Source organism: Salvelinus sp. IW2-2015, linkage group LG23 (genome assembly GCF_002910315.2).
Source record: "Salvelinus sp. IW2-2015 linkage group LG23, ASM291031v2, whole genome shotgun sequence".
NCBI classification, from domain to species: domain Eukaryota; kingdom Metazoa; phylum Chordata; class Actinopteri; order Salmoniformes; family Salmonidae; genus Salvelinus; species Salvelinus sp. IW2-2015.
The window spans coordinates 22,454,212-22,468,076 of NC_036863.1; the positions used below are offsets into that span (position 1 = coordinate 22,454,212).

The following is a 13,865-nucleotide window of genomic DNA, read 5'->3' on the forward strand; positions in this document are numbered from 1 at the left end:
AAGACATCAAAAATATGAAATAACACATATGGAATCATGTAGTAACCTAAAAAGTGTTAATCAAATCAAAATACTTTAGATTATTCAAAGTAGCCACCATTTGCCTTGATGACAGCTTAGGACACTCTTGGCATTCTCTCAACCAGCTTCACCTGGAATGCTTTTCCAACAGTCTTGAAAGAGTTCCCACATATGCTGAGCACTTGTTGGCTGCTTTTCCTTAACTCTGCGGTCCAACTCATCCCATCCCATCCCATCCCAACTCCTCAACAATCTCAATTGGGTTGAGGTCGGGTGATTGTGGAGGTCAGGTCATCAGATGCAGCACTCCATCACTCTCCTTCTTGGTCAAATAGCCCTTATGCAGCCTGGAGGTGTGATTGGTCATTGTCCTGTTGAAAAACAAATGATAGTCCCACTAAGCGCAAAACAGATGGGATGGCATATCGCTGCAGAATGCTGTGGTGGAAATCTGTCCTTTGGTCTGACGAGTCCAAATTTGGTGTCTTTGTGAGACGCAGAGTAGGTGAACGGTTGATCCCCTACTCTGATAGCCCTATTTAGTAAAAGAAGATAATCCTATTTGTTAAAAGACCAAGTACATATTATGGCAAGAACAGCCAAATAAGCATTCAATTAGAATTCAAGTGTGCCTTGAATTCTAAATAAATCACTGACAGTGTCACCAACAAAACAACCCCACACCATCACACCTCCTCCTCCATGCTTCCTGGTGGGTGTAATATTTGTGTTGTGGAGAAATGACCAGGCAGGAGATGGGAGTACAGTTAGTTTTGTTTAGTCAAAAACGCCTCGTACTCTACAGCCCCCGGCCCGATAGTGCGCATGTGCATTTCCTATTAGGTGTAGTAACATAACACTGCCGTAATACATTACTGCTTAGTAACAGCATAGTAACTAATATAAACAGATGTAGATCACAGATACTACAATCCTCCCCCATAGTGTTTACCTCCCAGAGAACAAGGTAAATATGTTAGGTAACTACTAATGCAATATCTGAACAATGCATTCATAAACATTTTTCAACTACTGTGTTGAAACAGACTTTTCAGAGCCCAGCACAAATCTAGGGGATTATTCTGCCCCGAAGATGGAATTTGTGTCCTAATAACTAACCCAAGTGATGTACTTTTTCTTTCCTTTTATCTAGGACATATTAAAGTGTTTGTTTGTTTTACTGTCTGTTACCGCCTGAAACAGCTCAACTTAGGTCAAGCCTTTGAGGTGCCCTTCGCTGTCGAATAGGATATCTCCGCTCCTCCTGGGCTTCCGGTGGTGGGCCAGGTTCGGGTGGAAGGTCAGGCTCTGTCTCTCCCATACGTCCACAGTCAGGAGAATAGTCCTGGGGGTCGTTATTGTTCTTGTTCTCTCGGCATGTCTCTGCTGGGGCGTTGGACCGTAGCAGATGATCTACATGAACGTTGACATGGCAATGACCAATTTGGACTTGGTAAGTCAAAGGTCCTCTGCGTTGCAAGATCACACCTGAGTTCCACAGGCGCTTGGGGTGTCTGAAATAACGTACCATCACACTCTCTCCCTATTTGAATTCTCTGACAGTCTTTGAGTGTCTGTCATGAGCTTTCTTCTGCTGTAGCTGGTGCTTTGCCACAGTGCTTGACAAGTCTGGTTTCAACAATGTCAGGCGGATACGTGGTTGACGTTTCGGAAACAGTTCAGCTTGTGTACGTTTCTRTTTTTGTGTGTGGTGTGTTACGGTAAATAAACAGGAACCGGGTAAGCCTTTGGTGGGTGGGAACAGACTGAACCTCGAGTCTAGTCCAGGCCTTCTTAAAGGTTTGCACGGATCTCTCCGCTGCTCCGTTTGATGCCGAATGGTAAGGTGGTGACAGGATGTACCTTACTCCGTTGTTCTTGAGAAACATTTCAAAATCGTTTGAGGTGAAAGGAGGGCCATTGTCCGATACGAGCTCCTTGACTAGTCCAAAGGTTGCGAACAGGTGTCTGAGAATATTGATGGTCTTCTCAGCTGTGGTCAGTTGAGTAGGGAACACTTCCATCCACTTGGAATGGACATCGACGACAACAAGGAAATGTTGCTTGTCAATCTCGGCGTATTTCACATGGATGCGTTCCCATGGTGTAGCAGCACAGGACTATGGATGAAGAGGTGCAGCAGCAGGCTTGTTGCGAACAGCTTCACAAGGTGAGCAGTGGCCTACATGCTGTTGAATGTCCTGATCCAGTCCAGGCCACCACAGATAACTGCGRGCGAGTGCTTTCATTCGAGTGATCCCTGGATGTCCCTCATGCAGGTCAGATAGCAGTCTCCTCTGAAATTTGTGAGGTACCACCACCCTTGATCCCCACAGAACACATCCTTGATCAGTGGATAACTGGTCTTTCTTTTCGATGAATGGATGAAGGTTATCGTCATTTACGAAGGTTGGCCAACCGCCTAATGTTAAGTCCAAGACTTTGGAAAGGACTGGGTCTTTCCTCGTTTCCTTTGCTATGTCTGAAGCAGATATGGGCAGTTCATTGATGAGATAGATCTGGAAGACTGCTCTATCATCTTTACTGTCGGAGTCACTATTGCATGGTAGTCTTAATAGTGCATCTGCATTTGCATGATCACTGGATCGTCTGTACTCGATCTCGTAGTCGTAGGCTAGCAATATCAGAGCCCAACGTTGCATTCGTAGTGCAGCAATGGTTGGTATGGCTGATTTTGATCCAAGGATGGCCAACAGAGGCTTGTGATCTGTCAGAAGTTGGAACTTCCTTCTGTAGAGATATTTGTGAAACCTCTTCACTCTGAATATTATGCCCAGGGCTTCCTTCTCAATTTGAGCATAATTTTTYTCACTTGGTGACAGAATCCGTGATGCAAATGCAATAGGGTCTTCTTCACCTGACGGTAGAACATGTGAGATGACGGCTCCTACTCTGTATGGAGATGCATCACGCACGAGTCTCAGCTTAATCTCTGTGTCATAGTGGGCAAGCCACTTGCTCTTTAGCAGACGCTGTTTGCAAGACTTGAATGCTTCTTCGCATTGTGGGGACCAATTCCACTTTGTATCGGCCTGCAGCAGTTGGTGAAGCGGATGCAACAATGTGGACAAGTTTGCCACAAACTTTCCGTAATAGTTCAGGAGCAAGGTGCTCTCCAATGCTTGGTGCTGACACGAGGATGTCGTCCATGAAGCACACAACATTGTCTATATTGTCCAAGATCTGATCCATTGTGTGTTGGAATATCGCTGGAGCTGTCGAGATTCCATAGGCCAAGGGATTGAATCTGAATAGCCCCTTGTGTCTATTGATTGTCAGATACTGTTCTGACTCCGGACCCAGCTTCAGTTGCTGATAAGCGAATGACAGGYCCAGCTTACTGAAAAGCTTCCTACCAGCTAGAGTGGCAAACAGATCTTCAGCGTTTGGTAGTGGATATTCCTCTGGTAGTATGCAGCGATTTACTGTGACCTTGTAGTCTCCGTACATTCTGACGGTCTAGTCTTTCTTTGGGACTACAATGATCGGAGCGGCCCAGTCGCTCCTCTCTACATTCGTGATGAGGTTATTCTAGGTGGTCCAGTTCCTTCTCTAGTGCTTCCTTAAGAGCATAGGGAACTGGACATGGTATGTGAAAGATAGGCTTGGTTCCTTCTTGGACTCTGACTTTTGCTGTGAAGTTTTGTATTTCGCCGTAGACATCTTTGAAAAGTTATTTGTGCTTCTCCAGCATGTTAGTGAGTGTAGCCTGACTCACCGGTTTGTCATTTATCAGACTGAAGATTTCTCCATGCTGAGATAGATTCCATCTTTTTGTTGTTGAGCTGTGTACACTGTGAACAGTTCCAATACTGTTTCAGTTGTACCTTCCTCTTCTTGTGCTGCGTCTGACACTTTGTGTGCTCCTGCTGGGCGTTTTGGAGCTTTTCATACTCTCTGTAGAAGTCCAACCTTTCCACAATTGTGTCACTTTTCATTTTGGAATCGACATTCACTGTGCTGATGATTATCTCCCCCACATCTGTAGCAACTTGGCTTAGACCTTTGTGATGTGGACTACTTTGTTCTTGTGTAACCTTGAGAACGGGACTGAGAAAAGTGTGACATTTGTCACTGACCTTGTGAACACCTTTCTGACGTTCTGCATGTCCCGATAGCTCAATAGTATCCCAGTGGACAAGCTCGAGTCCAAGTGCGATATCACAGGCTTTTTTAAAGGTCAGGTCCTTCTCTGACAGAAGCCTTCTGTTATATGCTTCACCTGTGAGACCACATACAAACTTGTCTCGGAGAGCGTCATCAAGAAATCGTGCAAACTCACATGTACTTGCCAGCCTTTTCAAAGCAAGGATGTAGTCAGCCACGGTTTCTCCTTGACTCTGGTGACGTTGGTAAAATCTGAAACGTTCTGCAATGAGAATTGGCTTAGGCTTGAAATGCCTTGAAAGAGTTTCAGTAAATTCTGCATAGGTCAACTCCACTGCTTTTATTGGTTCAATGAGACCTTTCAGCAATCCATACTCAGCTGGACCCAAAACACGTCTGCTTTCTTTTCATCTTTGATTTCATTTGCAGCCAGCCAACGCTCAAAACGCTCTAAATAGGAATCGAAATCCTCTTTTGTAGCCTCAAACTCTGGTACTCGACCAATGGTTGCCATTTTCACAGTTAATTGTTCAGTTTCCTTATTCCTTGTATTCCTTAATTTTCAGAATTTTCATCTAATTCTTCACTTTCTTCATTTCAGAAGTTTCTGCAATTACTTCATTCACTGCACTCATTTGTAATAATGTACACACTGTGTTACGTTTCTTTTTCCTTTCTTTTTTTTTTTACAATATTTCTCCACTGAGATCGCCTAATTTCAATGGGTTCAATTACCGTTTTTTTATTTAACCACCAGAGGGCAGTGTCTCTATTCTGGACTCCAATAGTCTTGCTACTTGGCAGCTCCTGAACACTGTACCTACTAGCAGTGCTTAGCCTTTTCTACTGGCAAAAAAAAAAAAAAAGACTGACGATTTACATAATTATTTTGAGTTTCATTACTCACGCAACATTCTTCCCTTCAAGCAATGTCCGTTTAAGAAGCTTAATCACCTCGTCGCCACTGTAATATTTGTGTTGTGGAGAAATGACCAGGCAGGAGACGGGCGTACAGTTAGTTTCGTTTAGTCAAAAAGCTCCTCGTGCTCTACAGCCCCCGGCCCGATAGTGCGCATGTGCATTTCCTATTAGGTGTAGTAACATAACACTGCCATAATACATTACTGCTTAGTAACAGCATAGTATCTAATATAAACAGATGTAGATCACAGATACTACAGTGGGAACTACACATGTGGAGATTATCCGTTCACCTACTCTGTGTCTCACAAAGACACCAAATTTGGACTCATCAGACCAAAGGACAGATTTCCACCACAGCATTCTGCAGAGATATGCCATCCCATCTGTTTTTCACTTAGTGGGACTATCATTTGTTTTTCAACAGGACAATGACCAAACACACCTCCAGGCTGCATAAGGGCTATTTGACCAAGAAGGAGAGTGATGGATGTGTGCCTTGAATTCTAAATAAATCATTGACAGTGTCACCAACAAAGCAACTCCACACCATCACACCTCCTCCTCCATGCTTCCTGGTGGGAACTACACATGCGGAGATCATCCGTTCACCTACTCTGCGTCTCACAACTCATCAGACCAACGGACAGATTTCCACCGGTCTAATGTCCATTGCTCGTGTTTCTTGGCTCAAGCAAGTCTCTTCTTCTTATTGGTGTCCTTTAGTGTTTTTATTTAATTTATTGAACCTTTATTTAACTAGGCAAGTCTTATTTACAATGGTTTCTTTGACATGTGTCTGTTACTTGAGCTCTGTGAAGCATTTATTTGGGCTGCAATTTCTGAGGCTGGTAACTCTAATATTCTCTGCAGCAGAGGTAAATCTGGGTCTTCCTTTCCTGTGGCGGTCCTCATGAGAGACAGTTTCATCATAGCGCTTAATGGTTTTTGCAACTGCACTTGAGGAAACTTTTTCCGGATTGACTGACCTTCATGTTTTATAGTAATGATGGACTGTCGTTCTCTTTGCTTATTTGAGCTGTTCTTGCCATAATATGGACTTGGTCTTTTACCAAATAGGGCTATCTTCTGTATACCACCCCTACCTTGTCACAACACAACTGATTGTCTCAAAGAAAGAAAGAAATTCCACAAATTAACTTTTAACAAGGCACACCTGTTAATTGAAATGCAATCCGGTGACTACCTCAATAAGCTGGTTGGGAGAATGCCAATAGTGTGCAAAGCTGTCATCAAGGCAAAGGGAGCCTATTTTGGTTACTACATGAATCCATTTGTGTTATTTCATAGTTTTGATGTCTTCACTATTATTCGACAACGTAGAGAATATTAAAAATTAAGAAAAACCCTTCAAAGAGTAGGTGTGTCCAAACTTTTGACTGGTACTGTACATACAGTATTACTGTCTCTGTCAAAACTAATACATAGCTGTTTCTCTTTAACACCAGGTGATAGAGGGTATCCTTATAGTTACATGCTCTGTGTTTCTCATACAAAAGCCTTTAGGACTAGATTCATTCTGGACTGTGGAAGATCCGCGTTATAGTGCGATCAAAACTCAAAGGTCATTTCTGAATTAGCCGACATACGCAACGTTTACCGTGAACGCTGCCTTCGCGAGTGCGGAAACATTACCTTTAAATTGTAATTGCGCTTTAGCGCGGGTCTTCCATGGTCCGGATTGAATCTAGGCCTTAGTCTAAGGGATTCAATTGTGGTGCTATCATTGGTGCTTTGGAGGATCTCCCAAATGTAAAGGTACATGCTCCACCATGTTTTGTTGGTTTTACATGCTGTAAATGCTTGCGCACCACAGTGAAATGCTACTTTACACACAAAACATGTTGTGTGTCCCCTCATACCTTCAGTAAATCTGGGCCTATGTTTCCCATACAATAGCCTTTAGTGTAAGGTATTAAAGTGTAGCGCTATGAATGGTGCTTTGGAGGTACTCGAAGAAGAATGTACTTGAAGAAAACATTTATTGAGAACGTAGAAGGTCATCATGTTACTGGTATCCATGCGTGTATCTGAAATGTCACGTCAGTGTGGGTGTCCATTTCATGAGCTCTTAATTGGAATGATGAATGAGTGTGTTTGTTCGTGCAATTGTCTGCATGTATGCATGCGTGTGTGTGTGTGTTGTGTGTGAGGTGGGTACCTTGTCTTGACTGATGAGTTCCTGGTAAGGGATATGTGCAGGCAGGTAGGTGTGGAGGAGAGCACAGAATGCAAGGCCATCACTCCAGCTGCTGCTGAAGTTTGTCACATCAATGTTCTACAAGAGAGATAGATGGAGAGAGTGAGAGAGATTCTTCTTCCAGTATCAACAGTGGATGTCTCAATAAGAATTTCGAACAACAATAACGAGATCAAATGAAGCATTTATTAACATAGAGTAAATATGCATAACGGAGAGCATGGAAACAACCTGCTCAACCTTCATTTTCCACAAATATAACACTGACAACTAGCTTTAGTTTGCATTTAGTTCTTGCTCATTCTTCAAGGAATTATCTACTTGGGTCGTTCCACCAAATCAGTGGCTTTTGAGATGTGTAACTTGGTGAAAATAAACTTTTGATTTCACCTAATTTTAACATTGCCATAAAGAACATTCTGTCATGTTCAACTTCATAAAAAACATATTTTCTCATCTCAAGTAAAAAAAATTTTTTTTACTATAGTAAGTGCCAAATAAAGTAACAGGGTTGACTGTAACAGGGTTGACGGCCATAAATGCCCTGTGACAGGGGAAATGGAAGCTTTTTGTGTGCAACAGGGAGGGGCAATTGAATACAAGCTTCACAAAAAAACACAATTGTTTAAACATTTCTAGCCTGTCTATCTATGGGTATCAGTGTTGATGTGTAATGCTCGACCTACTCAGTTTTCCGCCACAAAATACCGGAAAATGGTCAAAAAGAGTAGAACCAACTGACCTGCTTTTACACTATGATTTGACTATTAGATGTTCAATGTTTCTTTGGAAAAAAATATTTTAAAAGTAATAGTTCATTTAGTTCATTTAATTTCATGGATGGGTTTTCTTGACCTTAAAATGAATCACTAATCACATGAAATAAATAATAATCTTCAAAAATGACTGTCAAACCACAAAATATCTAGGGCTTTATAATGATGGTGAAAACTTGGAGTAATGTTGGTGTTAAGTGGGTTAAAATCACAGTGGGTACACAGAGGAACATGTCAAAATGCTGAATATTTGCTCTTTAGCAAGTCTTTATTCATATAAAAATCGGATTTATTGAATCCTCCATGTGGTCTAAATTAAATCAAATCAAACTTTATTTTTCACACGCGCCGAATACAACAAGTGTAGACCTTACCGTGAAATGCTTACTTACAAGCCCTTAACCAACAGTGCAGTTCAAGACGAGTTAAGAAAATATATACCAAATAAACCAAAGTGAAAAATAATAAAAAGTAACACAATAAAATAACAATAACGAGGCTATATACAGGGGGTACCGGTACCGAGTCAATGTTCGGGGGTACAGGTTTGTCGAGGTCATTTGTACATGTAGGTACAGTAGGGTGAAGTGACTATGCATAGATAATAAACAGCGAGTAGCAGCAGCGCAAAAAACAAATGTGGGGGGGGGGGGGGGGGGTGAATGTCCTGGATGGCAGGAAGCTTGGCCCCAGTGATGTACTGGGCCGTACGCAGTACCTTCTGTAGCGTCTTACGGTCAGATGCCGAGCAGTTACCATACCAGGCGGTGATGCAACCGGTCAGGATGCTCTCGATGGTGCAGCTGTAGAACCTTTTGAGGATCTCAGGACCCATGCCAAATCTTTTCAGTCTCCTGAGGGGGAAAAGGTGTTGTCGTGCCCTCTTTACAACTGTCTTGGTGTGTTCGGACCCTGATAGTTCGTTGGTGATGTGGACACCAAGGAACTTGAAACTCTCGACCCGCTCCCCTACAGCCCCGTCGAAGTTAATGGGGGCCTTTTCCTGTAGTCCACGATCAGCTCCTTTGTCTTGCTCACATTGAAGGAGAGGTTGTTGTCTTGGCATCACACTGCCAGGTCTCTAACCTCCTCCCTGTAGGCTGTCTCATCGTTGTCGGTGATCAGACCTACCACTGTTGTGTCGTCTGCAAACTTAATGATGGTGTTGGAGTCGTGTTTGGTCACGCAGTCGTGGGTGAACAGGGAGTACAGGAGGGGACTAAGCACACACCCCTGTGGGGTCCCAGTGTTGAGGATCAGCGTAGCAGACGTGTTGTTGCCTACCCTTACCACCTGGGGGCGACCAGTCAGGAAGTCCAGGATCCAGTTGCAGAGGGAGGTGTTTAGTCCCAGGTTCCTTAGCTTAGTGATGAGCTTTGTGGGCACTATRGTGTTGAACGCTGAGCTGTAGTCAGTGAACAGCATTCTCACATTAAAGTAGCCTCACAAAGCCGCCTGATCTGGTGAGCTTATATGAATGTTGCAGATGTAAGCTCGCGGGATGAGGCAGCTTCACGAGGCTAATATTAAACATATGGAGCAACACACAAATGAAAACTAATGGGGTTGTTTAATCTACATACCCTGTCCATAGCTGATCAATATGCTAGGTCATGTTTCCTACTAAGTGCAATCGGAGAGTTACTTTTATTGCTGGTTGATAGATTTCATTTATTGCATAACTGAAAGCAGTAGGCTGCTCCAGCCGGAGACAACATTGCATGCATTAAAAATGATTGAGGATAAAAACACAGTAAAGCCCACAGGCTTATTTCCGTTTTGGTCCTCATTTTGCAGCATGATGACATGTGGGCAAGATCGACACTTCACATGCACTCAGTGCAATTAAAAACAACAACAACAATAGCAATGTACAGCAATTTACAACAATCCATTTGCAACAATCTATTTACAACAATATCTACAGCCCAGAGGTGCCCGTTTAGTCACCTCGTGAGAGAATACCTCTCATCAAACCGCCATGTTTCTTTAATGTTTTTTAAGAGGGTCTTGTCTTATTCCTATAAACCCTTCATCCATATTTTAGTGTGTCTTACAGCTGAAACATGCACTGCAGCATGTCCAGGGGATTGTGTGGGTGTGAGCGTGCCTATATGTGTGTTATCCACACACAGCACCTCATCCACCATTTCAAACATATGATAAGAGATGCCAGAGTTCTGAGGAAAGACAAGGGCTTTCTCCATCTTTCATCTACGCACTCTCCCTGTCACGTTCTGACCTTAGTTCTTTTGTTATTTCTTTGTTTTAGTATGGTCAGGGCGTGAGTTGGGTAGGTTGTCTATGTTCGTTTTTCTATGTTGTGTTTTACGTTTGGCCTGGTATGGTTCTCAATCAGATGCAGGTGTCGTTAGTTGTCTCTGATTGAGAATCATACTTAGGTAGCCTTTTTCCACCTGTGTTTCGTGGGTGTTTATTTTCTGTGTCTGTGTACTTCACACGGAACTGTTTCGGTTGGTTATTTCACGTGTCGTTTATTGTTTTGTTTCAGTGTTBGATTGTTTTAATAAAGAGCATGAACATGTACCACGCTGCGCATTGGTCCTCCGATCCTTACTACTCCTCAGACAGCCGTTACACTCCCAGTCAGATCCCAGTTGGATTGAGAGGTATTTCCTGTGTCCCCCTCTCCCTTCCATGTGCTTCCAGATCCATAGGGGACGTTGGGAACAGGGCACCCAGCCAGAGAGCTTTCTCCCCTGGGTATGATCCCTGTAGGTCCCCCTGAGACCTGAGACCTGACACCCCATCACTCCCCTTTGATTGGCCATCAGATGTCCCCTCTCAGAGTAGGGACCCTGCCTGGACCCAGGACCTTGTCACTTAGTTGTCCCGCTGTCTGTCCAGATGGGCATCTTGTCCCAGGGCTTCTGGGAGGACAGGGGAGGCTCAAAGGCTGCACTGCATTCCTTTCTAGTCACCGAACGGTAAGCTTGGTTGCATCCCAAATGGCACCCTATTCACTATCTATATACAGTGCACTACCAAAAGTCTGGATCTAAAAGTAGTGATCTAAATAGGGTCCCATTTGGGATGTAGACTTTATCTGCAGTGCTCAATAACAGATGCTGCTGCTGGGTCGAATTTACAGGATAGAAAGAAACATTTTATTACTACCTAGTGGTTAGAGCAGTTGCTGGATCGAATCCCCGAGCTGACAAGGTAAAAATCTGTCATTCTGCACCTGAGCAAGGCAGTTAAGGTGCGGGGGGCTTCCTTAATCGACATCCACGTCTTCGGTGCCCGGGGAACAGTGGGTTGAGATTAAGCTCTTGATTCACATCATCATTGAGATGAAACTCTTGATTCACGTTGTCATTGAGATGAAGCTCTTGATTCACGAGAAACTGATTCAGATTCACTCATTCATCATTTTCTATTTGGGTGATTCCTCACAAAACAAAACAAAACAAAACAAGACCATGATTTTTGATCCATAGAATGATCCTTTGGAGGAACGATTGTTTACATATGCAGTGCCTTCAGAAAGAATTCATACCCCTTGGCTCATTCCACATTTGTGACTCGTTTCCCGGGAAACTAGGCATTTGTTGCGCGTCACTACTTCACAGGGGAGCCATTTGAACACAAACTTWAAAAAAAAATCWAAATGTGTTTTTTGGGCAGACATGCCTTCTGAAACACTTTCATGTGCCTTAATTACAAACTTGTATGCCATCTGTAAATACAAATAAAATTGTTAAATTACGAGCCTAGTTGGTTTAGCTACGGAAAAAGGAACCGTCCCGCTAGCCGTGATTGGTTGAGATAATAGATGGGCTGGACATGCCGAGAGATAAGTTCGGATAGTTCGGTCTGCCATAGTTCGGTCTGCCATGTAGCGCGCTTCTGCCTATAAATCAAATCAAACTTTATTTGCCACATGCGCCGAATATAACAAGTGTAGACCTTACCGTGAAATGCTTATTTACAAGCCATTAAGCAACAGTGCAGTTCAAGAAGAGTTTTTTTATTTATTATTATTATTATTTTTTAGCCCCTTTTCTCCCCAATTTTCGTGGTATCCAATTGTTAGTAATTACTATCTTGTCTCATCGCTACAACTCCCGTACGGGCTCGGGAGAGACGAAGGTCGAAAGCCATGCGTCCTCCGAAACACAACCCAACCAAGCCGCACTGCTTCTTAACACAGCGCGCCTCCAACCCGGAAGCCAGCCGCACCAATGTGTCGGAGGAAACAACGTGCACCTGGCTCCCTTGGTTAGCACGCACTGCGCCCGGCCCGCCACAGGAGTAGCTGATGCGCGATGAGACAAGGATATCCCTACCGACCAAACCCTCCCTAACCCGGACGACGCTAGGCCAATTGTGCGTCGCCCCACGGACCTCCCGGTCGCGGCCGGCTGCGACAGAGCCTGGGCGCTGCGATGCAGTGCCCTAGACCACTGCGCCACCCGGGAGGCCCTCAGTTCAAGAAGAGTTAAGAAAATATTTACCAAATAAACTAAAGTAAATAATTATAAAAAGTAACACAATAACATAACAATAGCGAGGCTATATACAGGGGGTACCGGTAACGAGTCAATGTAATAGTCCGGTGGCCATTTGATTAATTGTTCAGCAGTCTTATGGCTTGGGGGTAGAAGCTGTTAAGGAGCCTTTTGGTCCTAGACTTGGCGCTCCGGTACCGCTTGCCGTGCGGTAGCAGAGAAAACAGTCTATGACTTGGGTGACTGGAGTCTCTGACAATTTTATGGGCTTTCCTATGACACCGCCTTTATTTAGGTCCTGGATTCAGGAAGCTTGGCCCCAGTGATGTACTGGGCCGCACGCACTACCCGCTGTAGCGCCTTATGGTCAGATGCCGAGCAGTTGCCATACCAAGTGGTGATGCAACCAGTCAGGATGCTCTCGATGGTGCAGTTGTAGAACTTGTTGAGGATCTGGAGACCCATGCCAAATCTTTTCAGTCTCCTGAGGGGGAAAGGTGTTGTCGTGCCCTCTTCACGACTGTCTTGGTGTGTTGGGACCATAATAGATCATGGTGATGTGGACACCAAGGAACTTGAAACTCTCGACCCGCTCCACAACAGCCCCGTTGATGTTAATGGGGGCCTGATCGGCCCGCCTTTTCCTGTAGTCCACAACCTGCTCCTTTGTTTTGCTCACATTGTGGGAGAGGTTGTTGTTCTGGCACCACACTGCCAGTTCTCTGACCTCCTCTCTATAGGCTGTCTCATCGTTGTCGATGTTCAGGCCTACCAGTGTTGTGTCGTTAGCAAACTTAATGATGGTGTTGGAGTCGTGTTCGGCCATGCAGTCGTGGGTGAACAGGGAGTACAGTAGGGGACTAACTACACACCCCTGAGGGGCCCCAGTGTTGAAGATCAGTGTGGCAGACATGTTGTTGCCTACCCTTACCATCTGGGGGCGGCCCGTCAGGAAGTCCAGGATCCAGTTGCAGAGGGAGGTGTTTAGTCACAGGGTCCTTAGCTTAGTGATGAGCTTCGTGGGCACTATGTTGTTGAATGCTAAGCTGTAGTGAATGAACAGCATTCTCACATAGGTGTTCCTTTTATCCTGGAGCGAAAGGGCAGTGTGGAATGCAATTGAGATTGCGTCATCTGTGGATCTGTTGGGGCGGTATGCAAATTGGAGAAGGTCTAAGGTATCCGGGAGGATGCTGTTGATGTGAGCCATGACCAGCCTTTCATAGGACTTCATGGCTACCGTGTGTGCTACGGGGCTGTAATCATTTAGGCAGGTTACCTTCGCTTCCTTGGGCACGGGGACTATGGTTGTCTGCTTGAAACATG

General features: G+C 44.3%; 1 protein-coding gene across 3 annotated transcripts in view; it reads right to left on the reverse strand.

Moving 5' to 3' along the window:
• LOC111950672 (cytospin-B-like) overlaps positions 1–13,865 on the reverse strand; it is a 183,089-nt gene that overhangs the window by 14,423 nt on the left and 154,801 nt on the right. For all 3 annotated transcript variants that reach the window (XM_070434267.1, XM_023968448.1, XM_023968449.2), the window contains one exon: positions 7,253–7,369. In XM_070434267.1, the coding sequence (XP_070290368.1) occupies positions 7,253–7,369 (117 nt within the window). The remainder of the gene's footprint in view (positions 1–7,252; positions 7,370–13,865) is intronic.